The sequence below is a fragment of the Heterodontus francisci genome, chromosome 2 (genome assembly GCF_036365525.1).
Source record: "Heterodontus francisci isolate sHetFra1 chromosome 2, sHetFra1.hap1, whole genome shotgun sequence".
Classification (NCBI taxonomy): domain Eukaryota; kingdom Metazoa; phylum Chordata; class Chondrichthyes; order Heterodontiformes; family Heterodontidae; genus Heterodontus; species Heterodontus francisci.
The window spans coordinates 176557007-176572615 of record NC_090372.1 but is presented as its reverse complement, the minus strand read 5'-3'; the positions used below and the strand labels follow the sequence as shown (position 1 = coordinate 176572615).

At 41.2% G+C, this 15609-nt stretch overlaps 1 protein-coding gene across 1 annotated transcript in view; it reads left to right on the top strand.

Annotated features, from left to right (window-relative positions):
* mkxa (mohawk homeobox a) overlaps window positions 1-15609 on the top strand; it is a 42279-nt gene that overhangs the window by 13944 nt on the left and 12726 nt on the right. The window contains exon 4 of the mRNA XM_068051813.1: window positions 4799-5128. Coding sequence (XP_067907914.1) covers window positions 4799-5128 — 330 coding nt within the window. The remainder of the gene's footprint in view (window positions 1-4798; window positions 5129-15609) is intronic.

Sequence of the window (15609 nt, the reverse complement as noted above, 5' to 3'; positions counted from 1 at the left end):
CATGAGGTCAATCACAGTACACCTATCACATACTAATTGACATCAACTAACTCAATACAGACTAAGCATTGTATTTGAAGCCTCTCTGTTCTGTATAACTTACTACCATATCGCATAGATATTGATAACTAGGGCAGCCACTGCAGCTGAAGAATGATGATATCCTCCTTGATGGATTAATAACTGCAATGTAATTATTACGTGCAATGAGGAAAATTTGTAATTGATAATCAGAAATAAAACTCAATATTTATTATAGAATATTTCATCCATAATTTCTTTCTACAGGGTGTAAAGGGTGCATTGAACTCTCACAGCTTCCCAAACATCATAAAGGAAATACAGTACCAATTGTCTAGATTTTTTTTTAACCAGTCCTGCCTTGTTACTGTATTTTATATTGTAAAGCTAAAGCAGCTAAAGTCAGTCTAGGCAGGGATATTTTGTTTACTTCTTCCCTTATGACATCATAGAGTTCCACTGCTGTGACATTACAGATGGTGATAGTTTCCATCATTCCACTGTTCCCATTCATAATTTTAACAGAGTGAAAATTAAAAATTTCATAGCAGAGAAAATGTATCTTCCAAGCCTCTCTCTAACTAGGTGGCTGCCATCAAATGTGATGCTGTTCACTTTCTACTGGTCATTCTACCTTTTGTAGAGTGGTTAATTTACCATCTGATGGAAAACCATCTCCTTCTCTTCAAAATAAAAATATCTTGCTGCTGGGCTGTGTACCCTTAAAACCCAGAGACTGGATAAGTGGTCTATTGTCTGCCAGAGATCATGCTCTCCAATAGCATTGAGGTGTGGCCAGACGGTTAGTCAGTCCTCAATGATTGGAACAGCAGAATAAGAGTTGGCAGAAGCACAGAGCTGCTACAGCTGCACTTCAACATTCTTTATCAACCCAATAAAAGTGTGACAGAATAGCAACAATGAAACTTAACTCTCCACTGTAGAGCTGTTTTCTAGACAGCATTGTTACAACTCTCCTCACATAGAGAAGTACAAAGGCAGGTCGGTCTGCTCAAACAAGGGCTTATGAGGATTTTGATTTGTGTAGGAATCTATGATTGTCTCCTATCTACACTGTCATAAATTCTGAGTATTTTCATTCTTCAGCAATCAGTCAATTTTATGAAATACTTGCCTTATTTACAGTCACTTCCAGCTGTACCTTAATTTTATGCTAACAAATATACAAAAATGGTTGAAGGATAAACTATGAAAACAAGAATCACTAAGAACCACTGGAAAGACTAAGAGATGTCAAGTGGTGTGTAGAGTTTTCCACTGGTATAACTGTACAGACCTTTCGATCTAGATGTTGAGATGTAACTACAACAACTCTTATTGTATTCTTTTAAAAGATTACAGGCCTGGCCATAACTGCAAAGCTTATAGAAAATACATTGAAAAATGGAATAGGTCTGCTAATATTAATATTGCTTTGGCCAATTAAACGTTTCATCAAATCAAATATGAGATTTAAGCTAAAGGTAATAATAAAATATGTTTTACCCAGTTCTTTTCCTGTAAGTTTTATTTGTCATGGAAGATAGATGTAATAAAATCATACCTGCCTGATGACTTGAATTTAGCTACAGTTTTGAACTGTGCACTTTTAACTCGCATGCGTATATTCAAAGTAAAATTAAGGTACATATAAATTTTCCATGACTGGAAAATGTAATTTCCATTGATAAAGCTATTGCATTATGCTAGAAAAACATATTTAAGTGTGTTTTTCAACTTCAGCTGAATAAATGTTAAGCTTCAAATGTTTCTATTGTATTTATCTTGGCTGGAGATTATCCAACATTATTGGTACATAAAACAAATTGATGAAATGACCTATCAAATTTGGAGATCAAAATGTTCTTCCAGGTGTGTTAATCCTAAAATCTAAAGAATATCTGATTCAAAATTGTACCCCAGGGTCAAATTACACATCTGAATGATTCCTTAAAAAATGTTTTAGTTTAGAAATAAAACATTATGGCAGATTCCAATGAGGATTATATCAGCGTGCCCAATCATAGAGCTGCTGAGAGATTCAATATGACTTTTTTTGGGATAGACTCTGTAAGAATTAAAGTAATCTGTTAGAATGGAGTCTCCTAATTTTTAATGTCCTAAGAAAGCATAATAGATAGAGGAATATCTATGTTGTCACGTGGAAGGAATATGCATAAACCTCTCTAAATTAATAGACATCTGTTTTTGAATGATGTCAGTCTGCTACTATATTTATAAAGCTTAGATAAAACATTTTGATTTTTAACCATTGTGCTGTGAATTTGAACAGTTCCACACACTTCAATTGACCCATGTACATAATTAACCCCTACACCTGAATGAAGCAAGTGTACCTGGGTATCATTATATTGTTTATTGTATTTTACTCAGAAGCAGTGGAACCTTTTATAAAATTTAACTATTAGCAAACAGTCAGGGGCAGTGTGAGCACTCTGCTGACATGATAAAAAAAAACAATGTGACTTCACTCTGGACTGCAGTTACAATGCACCAGCATGGACTTCAATAAGTGTGAGACTATCACCTTGAGGTGATTTCATACCTCTTGGTTTTAATGTCCTTGGGAGCCAGGTGACTGATCTGACCCTTGAGTTAAACCATCCTTTTAGGGTGTGCATTGCTGTGGTAGTCCATTGCAGCATGTCAACCACATATATGTACATTAGGATTGAATTACCTGTTCCAATGAATCATACAATCATAGAATGATGCAGCACAGAGGAGACCATTCATCCCATCATGCCTGCGCTGACTGTTTGAAAGAGCTATCTAATTAGGGTGGCACAGTGGCGCAGTGGTTAGCACCGCAGCCTCACAGCTCCAGCGACCCGGGTTCAATGATGGGTACTGCCTGTGTGGAGTTTGCAAGTTCTCCCTGTGTCTGCGTGGGTTTTCACCGGGTGCTCCGGTTTCCTCCCACATGCCAAAGACTTGCAGGTTGATAGGTAAATTGGCCATTATAAATTGCCCCTAGTATAGGTAGGTGGTAGGGAAATATAGGGACAGGTGGGGATGTGGTAGGAATATGGGATTAGTGTAGGATTAGTATAAATGGGTGGTTGATGGTCGGCACAGACTCGGTGGGCCGAAGGGCCTGTTTCAGTGCTGTCTCACTAAATAAAATAAAAAATAAAATAAATAGTTCTACTCACCTGACTTTTCCCGTTCAAGTATTCATACAATTCCCTTTTGAAAGTTATTTTGAATTTGCTTCCACCACCCTTTCAGACAGTGCATTCCAGATCATAATAACTTGCTGTTTAAAAAATGTTCTTCTCATCTCGTCTCTGGTTCTTTTGCCAATTATCTTAAATCTGTGTTCTTTGGTTATTGACCCTTCTGCCACTGGAAACATTTTCTCCTTATTTACTCTAGCAAAACCAGTCATAATTTTGAACACCTCTATCAAACCTCCTCTTAACCTTAATATAAAAGTAAAATCCTGCAGATGCTGGAAATTTGAAATAAAAACAAGAAATGCTGGAAATAATCAGCAGGTCTGGCAGCATCTGTGGAGAGAGAAGCAGAGTTAACATTTCAAGTCAGTGACCCTTCATCAGAACTGGCAAAGGTTAGAAATGTAATAGGTTTTAAGCAAATAAATCGGGGGTGGGGCAAGAGATAACAAAAGGCAAGGTGTTGATAGGGCAAAGTCACGGAGAATAACTGACCAGAAGGTCATGGAGCAAAGGCAAATGGTATGTTAATGGTGTGTTGAAAGACAAAGCTTTAGTGCAGAGAGGGTGTTAATGGACAGAAAAGTGAACAGCCCTGGCCCAAAGCACAGAACAGTGGGCAGGCACATGGTAAGAAAAATGAACAATGAAACAAAATAAAATAAAAAGAAAAAAGAAAAAAAAAACTGAAAATAAGAAGGGGGGGTGGTGGTGGCCATCATGCTCTAAAATTATTGAATTCAATGTTCAGTCCGGCAGGCTATAGCGTGCATAATCGGTAAATGAGATGCTGTTCCTCGAGTTTGCTTTGATGTTCATTGAAACACTGCAGCAATCCCAGGACAGAGATGTGAGCATGAGAGCGGGGTGGGTGTTGAAATGGCCAGCAACTGGAAGCTCAGGGTCATGCTTTCAGACTGAGCGGAGGTGTTCCGCAAAGCGGTCACCCAGTCTGCGTTTGGTCTCCCCAATGTAGAGACCACATTGTGAACAGCGAATACAGTATACTACATTGAAAGAAGTACAAGTAAATTGCTGCTTCACCTGAAAGGAGTGTTTGAGGCCTTGGATAATGAGGAGAGAGGAGGTAAAAGTGCAGGTGTTACACCTCCTGTGATAGCATGGGAAGGTGCTGTGGGAAGGGGACAAGGTGTTGGGGGTACTGGAGGAGTGGACCAGGGTGTCACGCAGGGAACAATCCCTTTGGAATGCTGATAGGGGAGGGGAGGGGAAGATGTGTTTGGTAGTGGCATCACACTGGAGGTGTAACCTTCACTGCTCGAAGGAGAACAACACGGTTTCTCTAATCTCTCCACGTAACTGAAGTTCCACATCCCCGGTACCATTTTAGTAAATCTCTTCTGCATCCTAAACAGTGGTGCCCAGAATTGGCTATAATACTTTAACTGGGGCCTAACCAATGATTTATAAATGTTTAATAAAACTTCCTTTCTTTTGAACTCTATGCCTCTGTTCATAAAGCCAAAGATCCCATATGGGAAAGGCATTTTATTTCTCTCATACCCAACAACTTGATATTTAAAATTTTTTTTTATATTTTATCCTATAAATCTTAGATTTGGAACATCCACCAAGGAATCCTGCAGATGGAGAATTCAACAAACCAGTTCAGGCTGTTACTAAAAAGGAAACTCCCATTCTGAAGGCAGTGGGAAGACCAGGCACCATAATCAATGAAGATTATGTGTCACCACCAAAATACAAGAGTAGCTTGTTACATCGCTATCTGAATGACTCCTTAAGGCATGTCATGGCATCAAATGCAGCTATGAAAGCAGCTGACAGGAAAAGAAACCATTCTGGGTCCTTCAGCTCCAATGAATATGAAGAAGAATTAGCATCACCATCATCATCTGAAACAGATGGGAACTTTGTGTATCGTACTGGTAAGGGTTCTGTACTATAAAAGTTGCTTTTTATCAGATGTTATTTATTCTTGGGCCGGGGTTTTATTGAACTCTCGATGTCAGACTCCATGGCCGGGGTGGGGGGGGGGGCTGGACGATTGTTCCGGCAGAGCCCCACCACGGAGCCTGACACTGGGATCGCCAGGCCTGATCTTCCCAGTGACAGCGAGGCTCCGTGGCGGCCCCCCCATCACTGGGCGAAAGGACCTGGATGAAAATATTTAAAGTAATGAAATGAATACATTTAAATAAAATCAACAGTGATCTTACCTTTGGGCGCGATCTTCCAAGTGGCGGCTGGCACTCATGCGCCTTCACTTTCCCAAGCAGGGAAATCAGGCTCCCCCGTGGTGGGGAAGCGGGGAACGTATGATTTTTAGTGCAGTTGGTGGGGGGGGGGGAAACAGGCTCTAATACAAATTACTAGTGTAGGGGAGGGTAGGAAGGGGAGACCTCTGCACTTTGATCGGTTTGGAGGGGAAGGTCGTGTTGAAGGTAAGTATCTTGTGGGGGTGGGGGGGGTGGGTGGAAGGGCAAATGTTGAATTTAATTGATATGGGAGGACAGGGGCGATAAATTTATCGACTGTACAATTGGGGGGGGGGGGGGGTAGGCCCTTTAAAAATGTAAATGACCCGGCAGGGCTGGCTGCCCTTTAAAAATGGGGACACGCCTGCGCACAGGCAGCTGACGCCATTGCTGGCATTGGAGAGCCCACCCCCTTCATGTGATTGAGGGGTGCAGCCCCGGCTCATTATCCTGGGCCACCACGAAGAAGATCGCGGTGGCTTGGCAGTGCACGACCCACGTGTGGAGCCATCATTTATTTTGCCCGCCGCCACTCCCGGTAGGAGAAAAAAAATCTAGCCCTTGGAATGTCATGTCATTGGCCAGCATTTATTATCCATCCCTAGTTGTCATCAGAAGGTGGTGCTGGGCCTTCTTGAACTGTGCAGTGTGATTCTTTGTAGTGACTTTCTAGACCTCTGCAGAGGATAGTTAACAATCAGCCACGTTGGTGTGGGACTGGAATAACATATAGGCCAAAGTGGGTGAGAACAGCAGGTTTCCTTCCCCTAAGAATATTCGCGCACCAGTTGGGCTTTTACAGCAACCTGACACACTTGTTACCAGTTTTTTTATTTCCAGATCTTTTAAACTGAATTCAAATTTTCACATGTACAGAATTTCAACAAACCTCTGATAATCCTTGATAACTTTGTAAAGCTAACAATTTAGAATTTCTTTTCAACTGTTGAATATTAAAGTATTAAGCATATAGGGATATCTCTCCAATGAAACTTCTTCTCCAGATTCAGCCTTCTAATAGGCTTGATTGTAGCCTTTAAGCAAAGGGAGTCTGGTTCAGAAAGTTCATGAATAGAACAAATTAAGTGATTCTTGTGCTTTCCTTCTATTCTTTAATTAATGTTAAAATAATAAGGAAAGGAAGAAAACCTGCTCGTGTTCCAGCTGACCCCTGCTGGAAAGTGGGCAAAAATAAACTTCAGGTGAGCACAGATATCGTTTCCACGTTCACACATGAGCATTGGCCACTTAGATAAGGTACTACTCATACTGATGGAAGTATACCTGAACAAGAATTAGCATCTCTGGAGGAGGATGCAAGGAGATCAAGGGAGAAAATTGTGGGCAAGGGAAGGGATGTGGAATATTCTGTTTTTTTTCTGTGTGTGTGTCTTTGTTTAATCTTCAATTACAATTATAAAATATATTTTAACATGGAAAAAGTGTACACAAAAGTGTTAAATGGAAACACACAGATGAAGGCAATCATGGGCTAACTGAAAACCTATGTGATCCCACAGTCACATTTTGTATGTGCTTCTGCAGTGCTGTCACAGACCCAAGAATTTGACACAGATCTTTTTCTTTTGAAGAATAAGCCATATTGGCTACTTTGTCAGTTCTGGTGATATAATAGTGAACAGCAATTTCCTGTTGCAGGCACTTTCTTAGCTGGGGACACAGCCATGAAAAACCAATTTTTCTGTAGGATTATAGAAATTTTATTAATGTTGCTCCAGACAGTCTTCTGCAGTATTTGTTTTGAAAATAAGAATATTGTAGACATTCTTAGAAATGAGCCAAAGGTAAAAGCTGACATTTTTTGGTGAGTTTTCTGGTCAATGTTTAATTAATCTGGAGTAAAAATGTATTCAAATAGTCAAGAATGATAGCCTAGAAAACTATGGAGGAAGCACTTGAAGCAGGAAGTTCCTGCCCACAGGAAATGTATGAGTTCCCTTTAAACAGAACAGGAGTATTGGGCAGATAAATGTTTTAATTCATGAACGCAGCCAGACATTATTTATGTTTCCAGGGTACTTATGCTATTTTTTCGAATACTTGCATTCATCATAACTGTAGAATATTAAGGCAAATTGCAGCTTAACATTTCCTTAAAATAACACCAAAATCTGTTTATAGTTAAATTAATACAGTAGCTGGGAATTTATTTATTTCTAGTTGAAATATGTGAGTGGTTGAAGCCTCCATAAAACCCAGCACAGTGCTGCTGTTACTGTTGACTGTGAGCAGGCTTGATTTATATAACTGGATGAAATGAATGCTCTTAAATAGGGTTGTAAATAATTTTTTTTAAAATTACCATTCATCAAACCTGCATACAAGAAGCCTACATTGTACATTTAAGCAATTAAATACTCAAAGCTAGGCTTTTTACAAACACAGCAAACTATAATAAATTATATTTAACTGGTGCATAATTTTGACAGAAACAAATATTTGAACTTCTGCCATGACATAACTTATACTATGAATACAGTATCCAACAGAGCAGACAACACTGGTTTCCAGTTTGCTCCCAATTTGATGATGAATGAAATAATATTTCCTAAATGAACTATGACTGCAGAATACAGTGGACAGATATTGGACTGAAAATATCCGTTGGGCAGTTGTAACTGATTTATTTTTTGCAACATTTCATTATATTATTTATTACAAAATTTATACTTTTACAAAATGTCCTATAATTCTATCAAATAATTTCACCAGATTAAATTTGAGTTGTTTTAAAATTTAGCATAATGATACAGGTTAAATTCACTGATCGCTTGCTCCCAGTGGAAAGGAGTACCTGAAGAGAATGGGAATTGGAGATAGGACTATAACATTATCTCACACTGTTTCCCCACAGGGAAAGTGGAATTTACCCCCTTTATATTTTCAGATCATGAATCTTGCTGAGTTTGTGGTTCCAGGGGCACTGGAATCTCTGGTATCTCACCAAATGACCTATCTGAACTGCTGACTCTTAGTTGACCATTCCACCATATTGGATATATTGTCCCCACTCGATAAATGCACACATGTACTTTCTAGTGCCAGCCTGTGGGATGTAACCACCTACAAGGACCATGGCTGATTATTTTTCCCCCTCCCTAGCCCAGGCTGAGATCAGCTAAGTCTGCACAAACCGAGGACAGTACTTGGGACTTTCCTGATCTATACAGCTCAGTGTCACAGCAGATACTGGGGAGCCCTTTGTGACTTCATATTTGAATACAGTTTTTCAGTGCATTATTGTTCAGAACTTCAACTTTTACAATTACTACCTTTTCAGAGGTAGCCAGAGAATCACTTGCAATGGTTTCTCTTTCTGTTCTGGAACCACTATCTCTAGTGCTCCCCCCAAGGACCTATCCTTGCCCCCCTCCTATTTCTCATCTCCATGCTTTTTCTTACAATATCATCCAAAAACACAGCATCAGTTTCCACTTGTAAGACACCCAACTCAACCTCACCACAACCTCTCTTGACACCTCCACTGGGCTGAATTTTCTTTGGCGGGCGAAAAAAATGGCAGCTAGACACATAGGCCATGCGCTGCCATGCCACCGCAATCCAGTGCCCTGCCATTCATTTAAGTATGCAGGGCAGTCCGCACCACCCCAATCATGTGGTGGGGTGGGCTCTGTGATGCATGAACAGTGTCAACTGCGTCTGCACAGGTGCTGGAGCCACTTTTAAAGGGCTGCCAGACCTGCACAGTTGAACCCCGTATCCCCCCCCCCCCCCAACTACTCTGTAAATAAATTTCAGACCCCCAATACAATGAAGATAAATGGCCGCCCCATTTCACCACCCCCCCCCCCCCCCCCCACCAACTGCACAAAGTGCCGAGGTCACCCCTTTCCCCACTACACTAGAAATACAGAGTTGACCCCGTTCTCCTCCACCCCCACTACACTAAAAATCCTAAGATCCCCCCTTCCCAACCTCAGTGGGACCAGCTATCCCTGAACGGGAAAGTGAAGGTGTGTGAGTGCAACCCGTCACACGGAAGATCCCGGACAGCCGGTAAGATTGTGGGGAATTGTAGGTAAATGTATTCATGATTTAAATGCATTCCGTATTTAAATATTTAAAGTCGGGTCCCATTGACGAGTGGCCGGGGGGCCGCCACGGAACCTCACCGCTGCTGGGAAGATCACGCCCAGCAATCCCAGCGTCAGGCTCCATGGCGGGCCGCTGCCACTGCGATCTTCCCACTCCTCCACCACTGAGCCTGAGGTCCGAAGCTCAACAAAATTCATCTCACTGTCTCTAAATTGTCAGATTTCTTACCCAGTACTGATTGAGCAGAAACTTCTGTCAACTAAATGTTGGGAAGACTATTGTCTGAGCTGACCCAATTCCTGTTCCTGAATACTGACTCCATTTCTCTCCTAGGCAACTGTCTGAGGCTGAACAAGACTGTTCCTAGCCTTGGTGTCATATTTGACCCCGAGATGAGTTTCTGACCACATATTCACACCATCACGAAGAACCGCCTATTTCCACCTTCATAATATCCACCCCTGTCTCAGCTCATCTGCTGCTGAAACCCTCATCCATGTTTATGTTACCTCGAGCCTTGACAATTCCAATGTTCTCCAGGCTGGCCTCCCATCTTCTACCCCCCATACACGTCAATTAATTCAAAAGTCTGCTGCCCACATCCTAACTCGCATCAAATTCTGTTTACCCATCACCTCATGATCACTGACCTACATTGAGTCCAGGTTAAGGAATGCCTTAATATTAAAATTCTCATTCTTGTTTTCAAATCCCTTCATGGCCTCACCCCTCACTATCTTTGTAATGTCATTCAGCTCAACAACACTCTGAGATATTTGTACTACTCTAATTATGGCCTGTTGAAAATCACGATCTTAATCACTCCACCATTGGCGGCCGTGCCTTCAGCTGCTATGGCCCTACTGTCTGGAAGTCTCTCTTTAAACCTCTCCATCTCTCTATCTCACTTGCCTCCTTTAAGATGCTTCTTAAAACCTACCTCTTTGACCAAGCTTTTGATCATCTCCCTAATATCTTCTTATGTGGTTCGCTGTCAAATGTTGTTCGATAATGCTCTGTGAAACATCTTGGTACATTTTATTACCGTAAGTGACAATTTAAAACCAAGTTATTGTTGTTTAAATGCATTCAATCATCGCTATTCAAATCTACATTAGGTAAGTGGCAATAAATTCCACTGATGTATGTTAATCTCAAAAATCTATTTCTCCATCTTTAGTTTCCACCCTGTGATGTCACACAACCCTTACTGAGATTTCATCTACTGCTGCTTTGTAGGACAATGGTTCAGATTCTCTTGCCATTTGACTTTCCATCTCCTTGTTTGGAGGCATTCTGTGCTTTTGACAGACAGATCAGCAATAAGCAATGCAGGAATTGTGTGTGAATCTTAACCTCTTCTACAGCACAACCCAGTGGGGGATAATTTTGAGTTTTGGCAATGGTATAAAATGTGTGATATTGGCTCAGTTGCCCATTAAACATCTCTGCTGATTTTCATTTCCACTGACATCAATAACACAAAAATCAGGAGAGGTGTTTAACTGGTGGCTAGGCCAATATCACACATTTTATACTGTTGCCCAAAGTCAAAATTACTCCCTACATATTGATGCAGAGATACATTCCCATATATATATTGAAGTAATAATGAATTCCTATTTCCTGCAAGTAATTGGCAATATGCAGATAGTTTCTCTGGACATCTGCCATTGTCAAAGATCAATGTCTGAGTCCAGCAGCAGTAAAGAGCTGATCCCTTGTCAGGGTAACATCACACAAAGCTCATATCCTTAACTAGGCCTGAGCTGCTTAATTATGTCATACAGCATTCAGGCAGTCTGGCCATTGTGATTGAGATCACAGTGCCCTGATTCAGGGGAGGCAAGATACTTTACCTTCTGCCAGAAAAAGATAATTAAAAAAGACCAAAATGGAAATCTATTTCTCTTACTTAAATTTGGATTCATAGATACCTGAGCACAATTTAAGGGTTACACTCTCATTTAAGGTTCCAGGCGCAGCTGTAAACTGCATGAATGAATGTGACAAGTTTAGAAGGTTTCAGCTGTGGCTGAGTGACTGGCAAAGCTGGAAGGGTTTGGGTTCAAGCCCTATTCCAGAGATTTGAGCACAAAATCTAGGTTGACACTCTAGTATACCACTAAGGGAGTGCTGCACTGTCAGGTACTGTCTTTTGCATAAGATGTTAAACCAAGGTCCAGTCTGCCCTCTCAGGTGGACATAATGATCCCATGGCACTATTCGAAGAACAGGGGCGTTTTCCCCACTGTACTAGCCAATATTTATCTCTAAACCAGCATCACTTCAAAAAAACTGGTCCTTATCTCATTGCTGTTTGTGGGTGCTTGCCATGCACGAATTAGCTGACATGCTCCCTACATTTGACTACACTTCAAAAAGTACTTTATTTGCTGTAAAATGCTTTGGGATGTCCTGTAATTCTAAACGGTGCTATATAAATGCAAATCCTTTTTCTCTTATCTCAACTCTCTGATGAGATTGCCATCTTGAAATGTTATTATGTTATTTGTATAAAATATACAGTGCAGTTTATGAGGTGAATTTTATTCTGTTTGCAATTTGCCAGCAACAGATGTCACAGAGAGCATCTGCAGTTATGATGCATGCTTCAGTTAATGCTTAACATCTTTACTGATGGTTAAAAGTTAAAGCATAATCCTCATGGTTATTGAATAATTATGTAAAATTGAATTGCAGAAAACACAGAACTGTACTGCATAATAGCTTGCATGGATAAAATTGCTATTAATCGTTCATTAAATGTTGTAGACCTTGTGTATATTCACTTACAATCCATGGTATCTGCATAAAAGATCAATTCAAATTTGGGTCCTACCTGGAAGTGATTCACAACGGGCTGAATTTTACCAGTCCCTTGACGCCGTGGGTAGTGGCTGGGGACCCATAAAATTCGGCGGGGAGAGGTCTGCCTCGACCCCCGAGGTCAGGAAGGGCCCGCCACATATTACCGGCGGTGGGGGGACCTTGGTGCAGCCCCCACTGCTGCAAAGCCTTCATCTACATATTCAAATTAAGATAAATTAGATGCAAATTCATTTACCTGCTGGTGGTGGCCGTCCCACAGCCAATTTTATGGCCGCCGTTTCTCCCTCGTGTGCCTTGGGAACTCCATACGGAGTTCCGAGGCGAGAACCTGGTAGGGAGAGGGGAGGAATAAAATTTTCAGGGTGAGAGGGGTGGGGAGCGGGGAAAACACTTTTGATTGTATGTGGGGATGGTGGGAAGGGGTTGAAGAGCAAAAGTTCGAAGGTTGGGGGGTAAAGTTCAGGTAGGGAAAAAGGCAAGCTTTGGTAATCTCAGGCAATGAAATGACCATTATGGGGGTTGGGGAAGGGCCACCATATCATTATTGTTTGTTAATAAAAAATAAATGAATACAGTACCTTTAAAAATTATAATTACTTGCAAGGGCCTGGAGCCCTTTAAAGGTGGCGCCGGCGCCTGTGCGGTGGCACCGGACGCTGTTGCCGGGGATGCGGCGGCCGCCCCATCTATGTCATCCGGGGTGGCCGCCCCGCCCCCTCTATTTAAATCAGTCCCCGTGCGGAATATCACGGGGGCTGTGCGGTGGCACTTCCATGTTGGAAGGCTGCTGCTCTCTGTGTGCCGCCGCGCAGTGCAGCACACTAATAAAATCCAGCCCAATAAGTGGAAATGCCGCACCTGTAAGGTGCAAAGGTGACACCGCCAAGAATTGGTGCTTTTATTCCTAAAACCAGTTCCCCTCAGAGCTTGAAATGCTGTGCCTTTTTTGAAGCTGTCTTTTAAAATTTACCTCAATGAATGTGGAAAAAAAACTATTAATTGCCTTGCTTCTCTTATTGTAAAACACTTAAAGAGCCTGGAAGACTGTTGTACTGGATCTTGTTGATGTAATTTTATGGTTGGACCTAATCACCAACCTAATACATTTGTGTCGGATTCAGATGGGGTTAGATCTTCTGAAAAGGACATGTTCTTTTTCCACCGTATCCTGACCTCTAGAGGAATGTATATATGTGGATTTCTTAGATGCCAGATAACAGGGTATTGTCTTACATCCACATTACGATGGCCCATTACTATTTTTTCACAATTCTACCAACTCATTCAGTCATTCAACACATCTTGAAAATCTGAGTGTCAGCCTTTGTACAGTGTTACGACCTCAGTGAGACCATTAACGCTAAAATACGAGATATGAACGCCCAGACCAATTTAAAGAATTACACGACAAGATTTCATACTTTAAGACTTTCATTACAACAACTAAGCTAAAAGAAATCTCCATTAACCAAATAGTACTTTGTAAGCAACTGATACCCCAGATTACAAAGAAAGGTATTTTCTTTACTTTTTAAAATACTTGAAAACCTCACGCCACACTTATACATAGCACAGTCCTTTTTGATAGTGAAATCCTTTGCAATTAAAAGTACCAAACTCCTCCCAGTAATAGTGGGTTGGATCTTCCAGACCTTTTCAAAAATCAACGTCCTCTTCTCTAACTTCTCCAAGCACTTCCGACCTGGATGTCTGTGAATAAGGGGATTCCTGGTGATCCTACTGATCTTCTACTTCTCCGCAAGCAAAACAGGTTCAAGTCTTTGCAGACTTTTACTGCATCAGGCTTCTGACAGCAGGTGTCCCCCCCCTCCCCCCACCACTGCCGCACCCCCCCCCCCCCACCTCTCTCTCTCTCTCTCTCTCAGGTTGCAACCACTAAGTTCCTTTCTTACAGCCTGTCTGCCTTCAGGAAATCTGTTAAATTTATCTGGATTCAAAAATCAATAGCTTATTGTTCTGTTCCAATATTCAAAGTCCAGAAGCCTGGTTTCACAGAGCCACCTAGGCCTTCCATTGTTCCCAGGTGTTAACAGCTGCTTGGTGTATTTTCATCTTCAGAATCACTGAATCCTTGTTTTATGACCCGAAAGTCTGGGAGGGTGAAACCCATTGTTCTTCAGATTTTATCCCTGCAGTCTCTTTTTTCAAAGAAGTCTTTGATCTGTTCTTAGCAAAGTGGATGTAAGATCACCTTACCTTCCAGACTCCATCTCAAACTTTTAAAAGTCACAAGTTTTAAAAACATAATCATGTTACAAAGTCCAATGTTCATAACAATAGTTTGAAGTTACACAAAGTTGACTAAGTGTTTGAAAAGTGTTTTGTACTGCCTAATGTTCTTCTGCCACCCACAACATCTCTACATCTCATCACTGCTACACAAGATTCTTAACATATCTTGTGTGGTCAAATTTAAGCCCAAATTCCCAAAACTGAAAATTAATATGCTTGCTAAGGATTGGCTGTCTCCCTCTGGGATTGATGTATATTGAGCAGGCTGGTTTTAGGGAGTCATCCTTGTAACCTATTCTTTTAAAACTTATCAGGCATTATTTTTTTCCTCTTTCCTTCTCCTCTTCTGCAGACCTCTTGCTCATCCAAATGACTATTCTTCATAAATGAGCCTAGACCATATTGGCAGACTATTGAACCATATGGGACATCACTACTAAGTCTGCTGCTTTCCTCACCCAACATCCATGCATGTACATTTACAGCTGGATAAGAGAACATGTGGCTGATCTTCCACTTTCCTCAGGGGTACTGAGGACAACTGTAGTCATCTTACATTTGCCCAGCCAGCTAAGAACACTCAACAGACTAAGGATCAAATCTGGGATTTTCTGGTCTACATGACTTCATTACTCACTTCCTTTAACAAACTGAACTCTTGGAGGAAGAGTATTTTTTTCCTATTTTTACTGCACACTAACACAGAACTGTTATAAATGTGCAAGAGAGGTAGCAACAAGTCATTCAAGAAACTACCACTAAAGGCTAAGAAATGCTGCTTGCTACCTGATGCTACCTGATGCCTTTCCTTCTTCCCACAGGTTTTCCAGCAACTGGGGGTAACAGTGCTCTGCTTTGTGACTCTAACTTTCAGGATTTCTAAATCTTCATAGGAGGAAAGGTTTTATGTGCACAATTAGAATGTCTCACAGTGCTCAAGTTTGTTTTTGCTGAAGTTACCCCATAGTGGACATCTTCAGATCCTGACA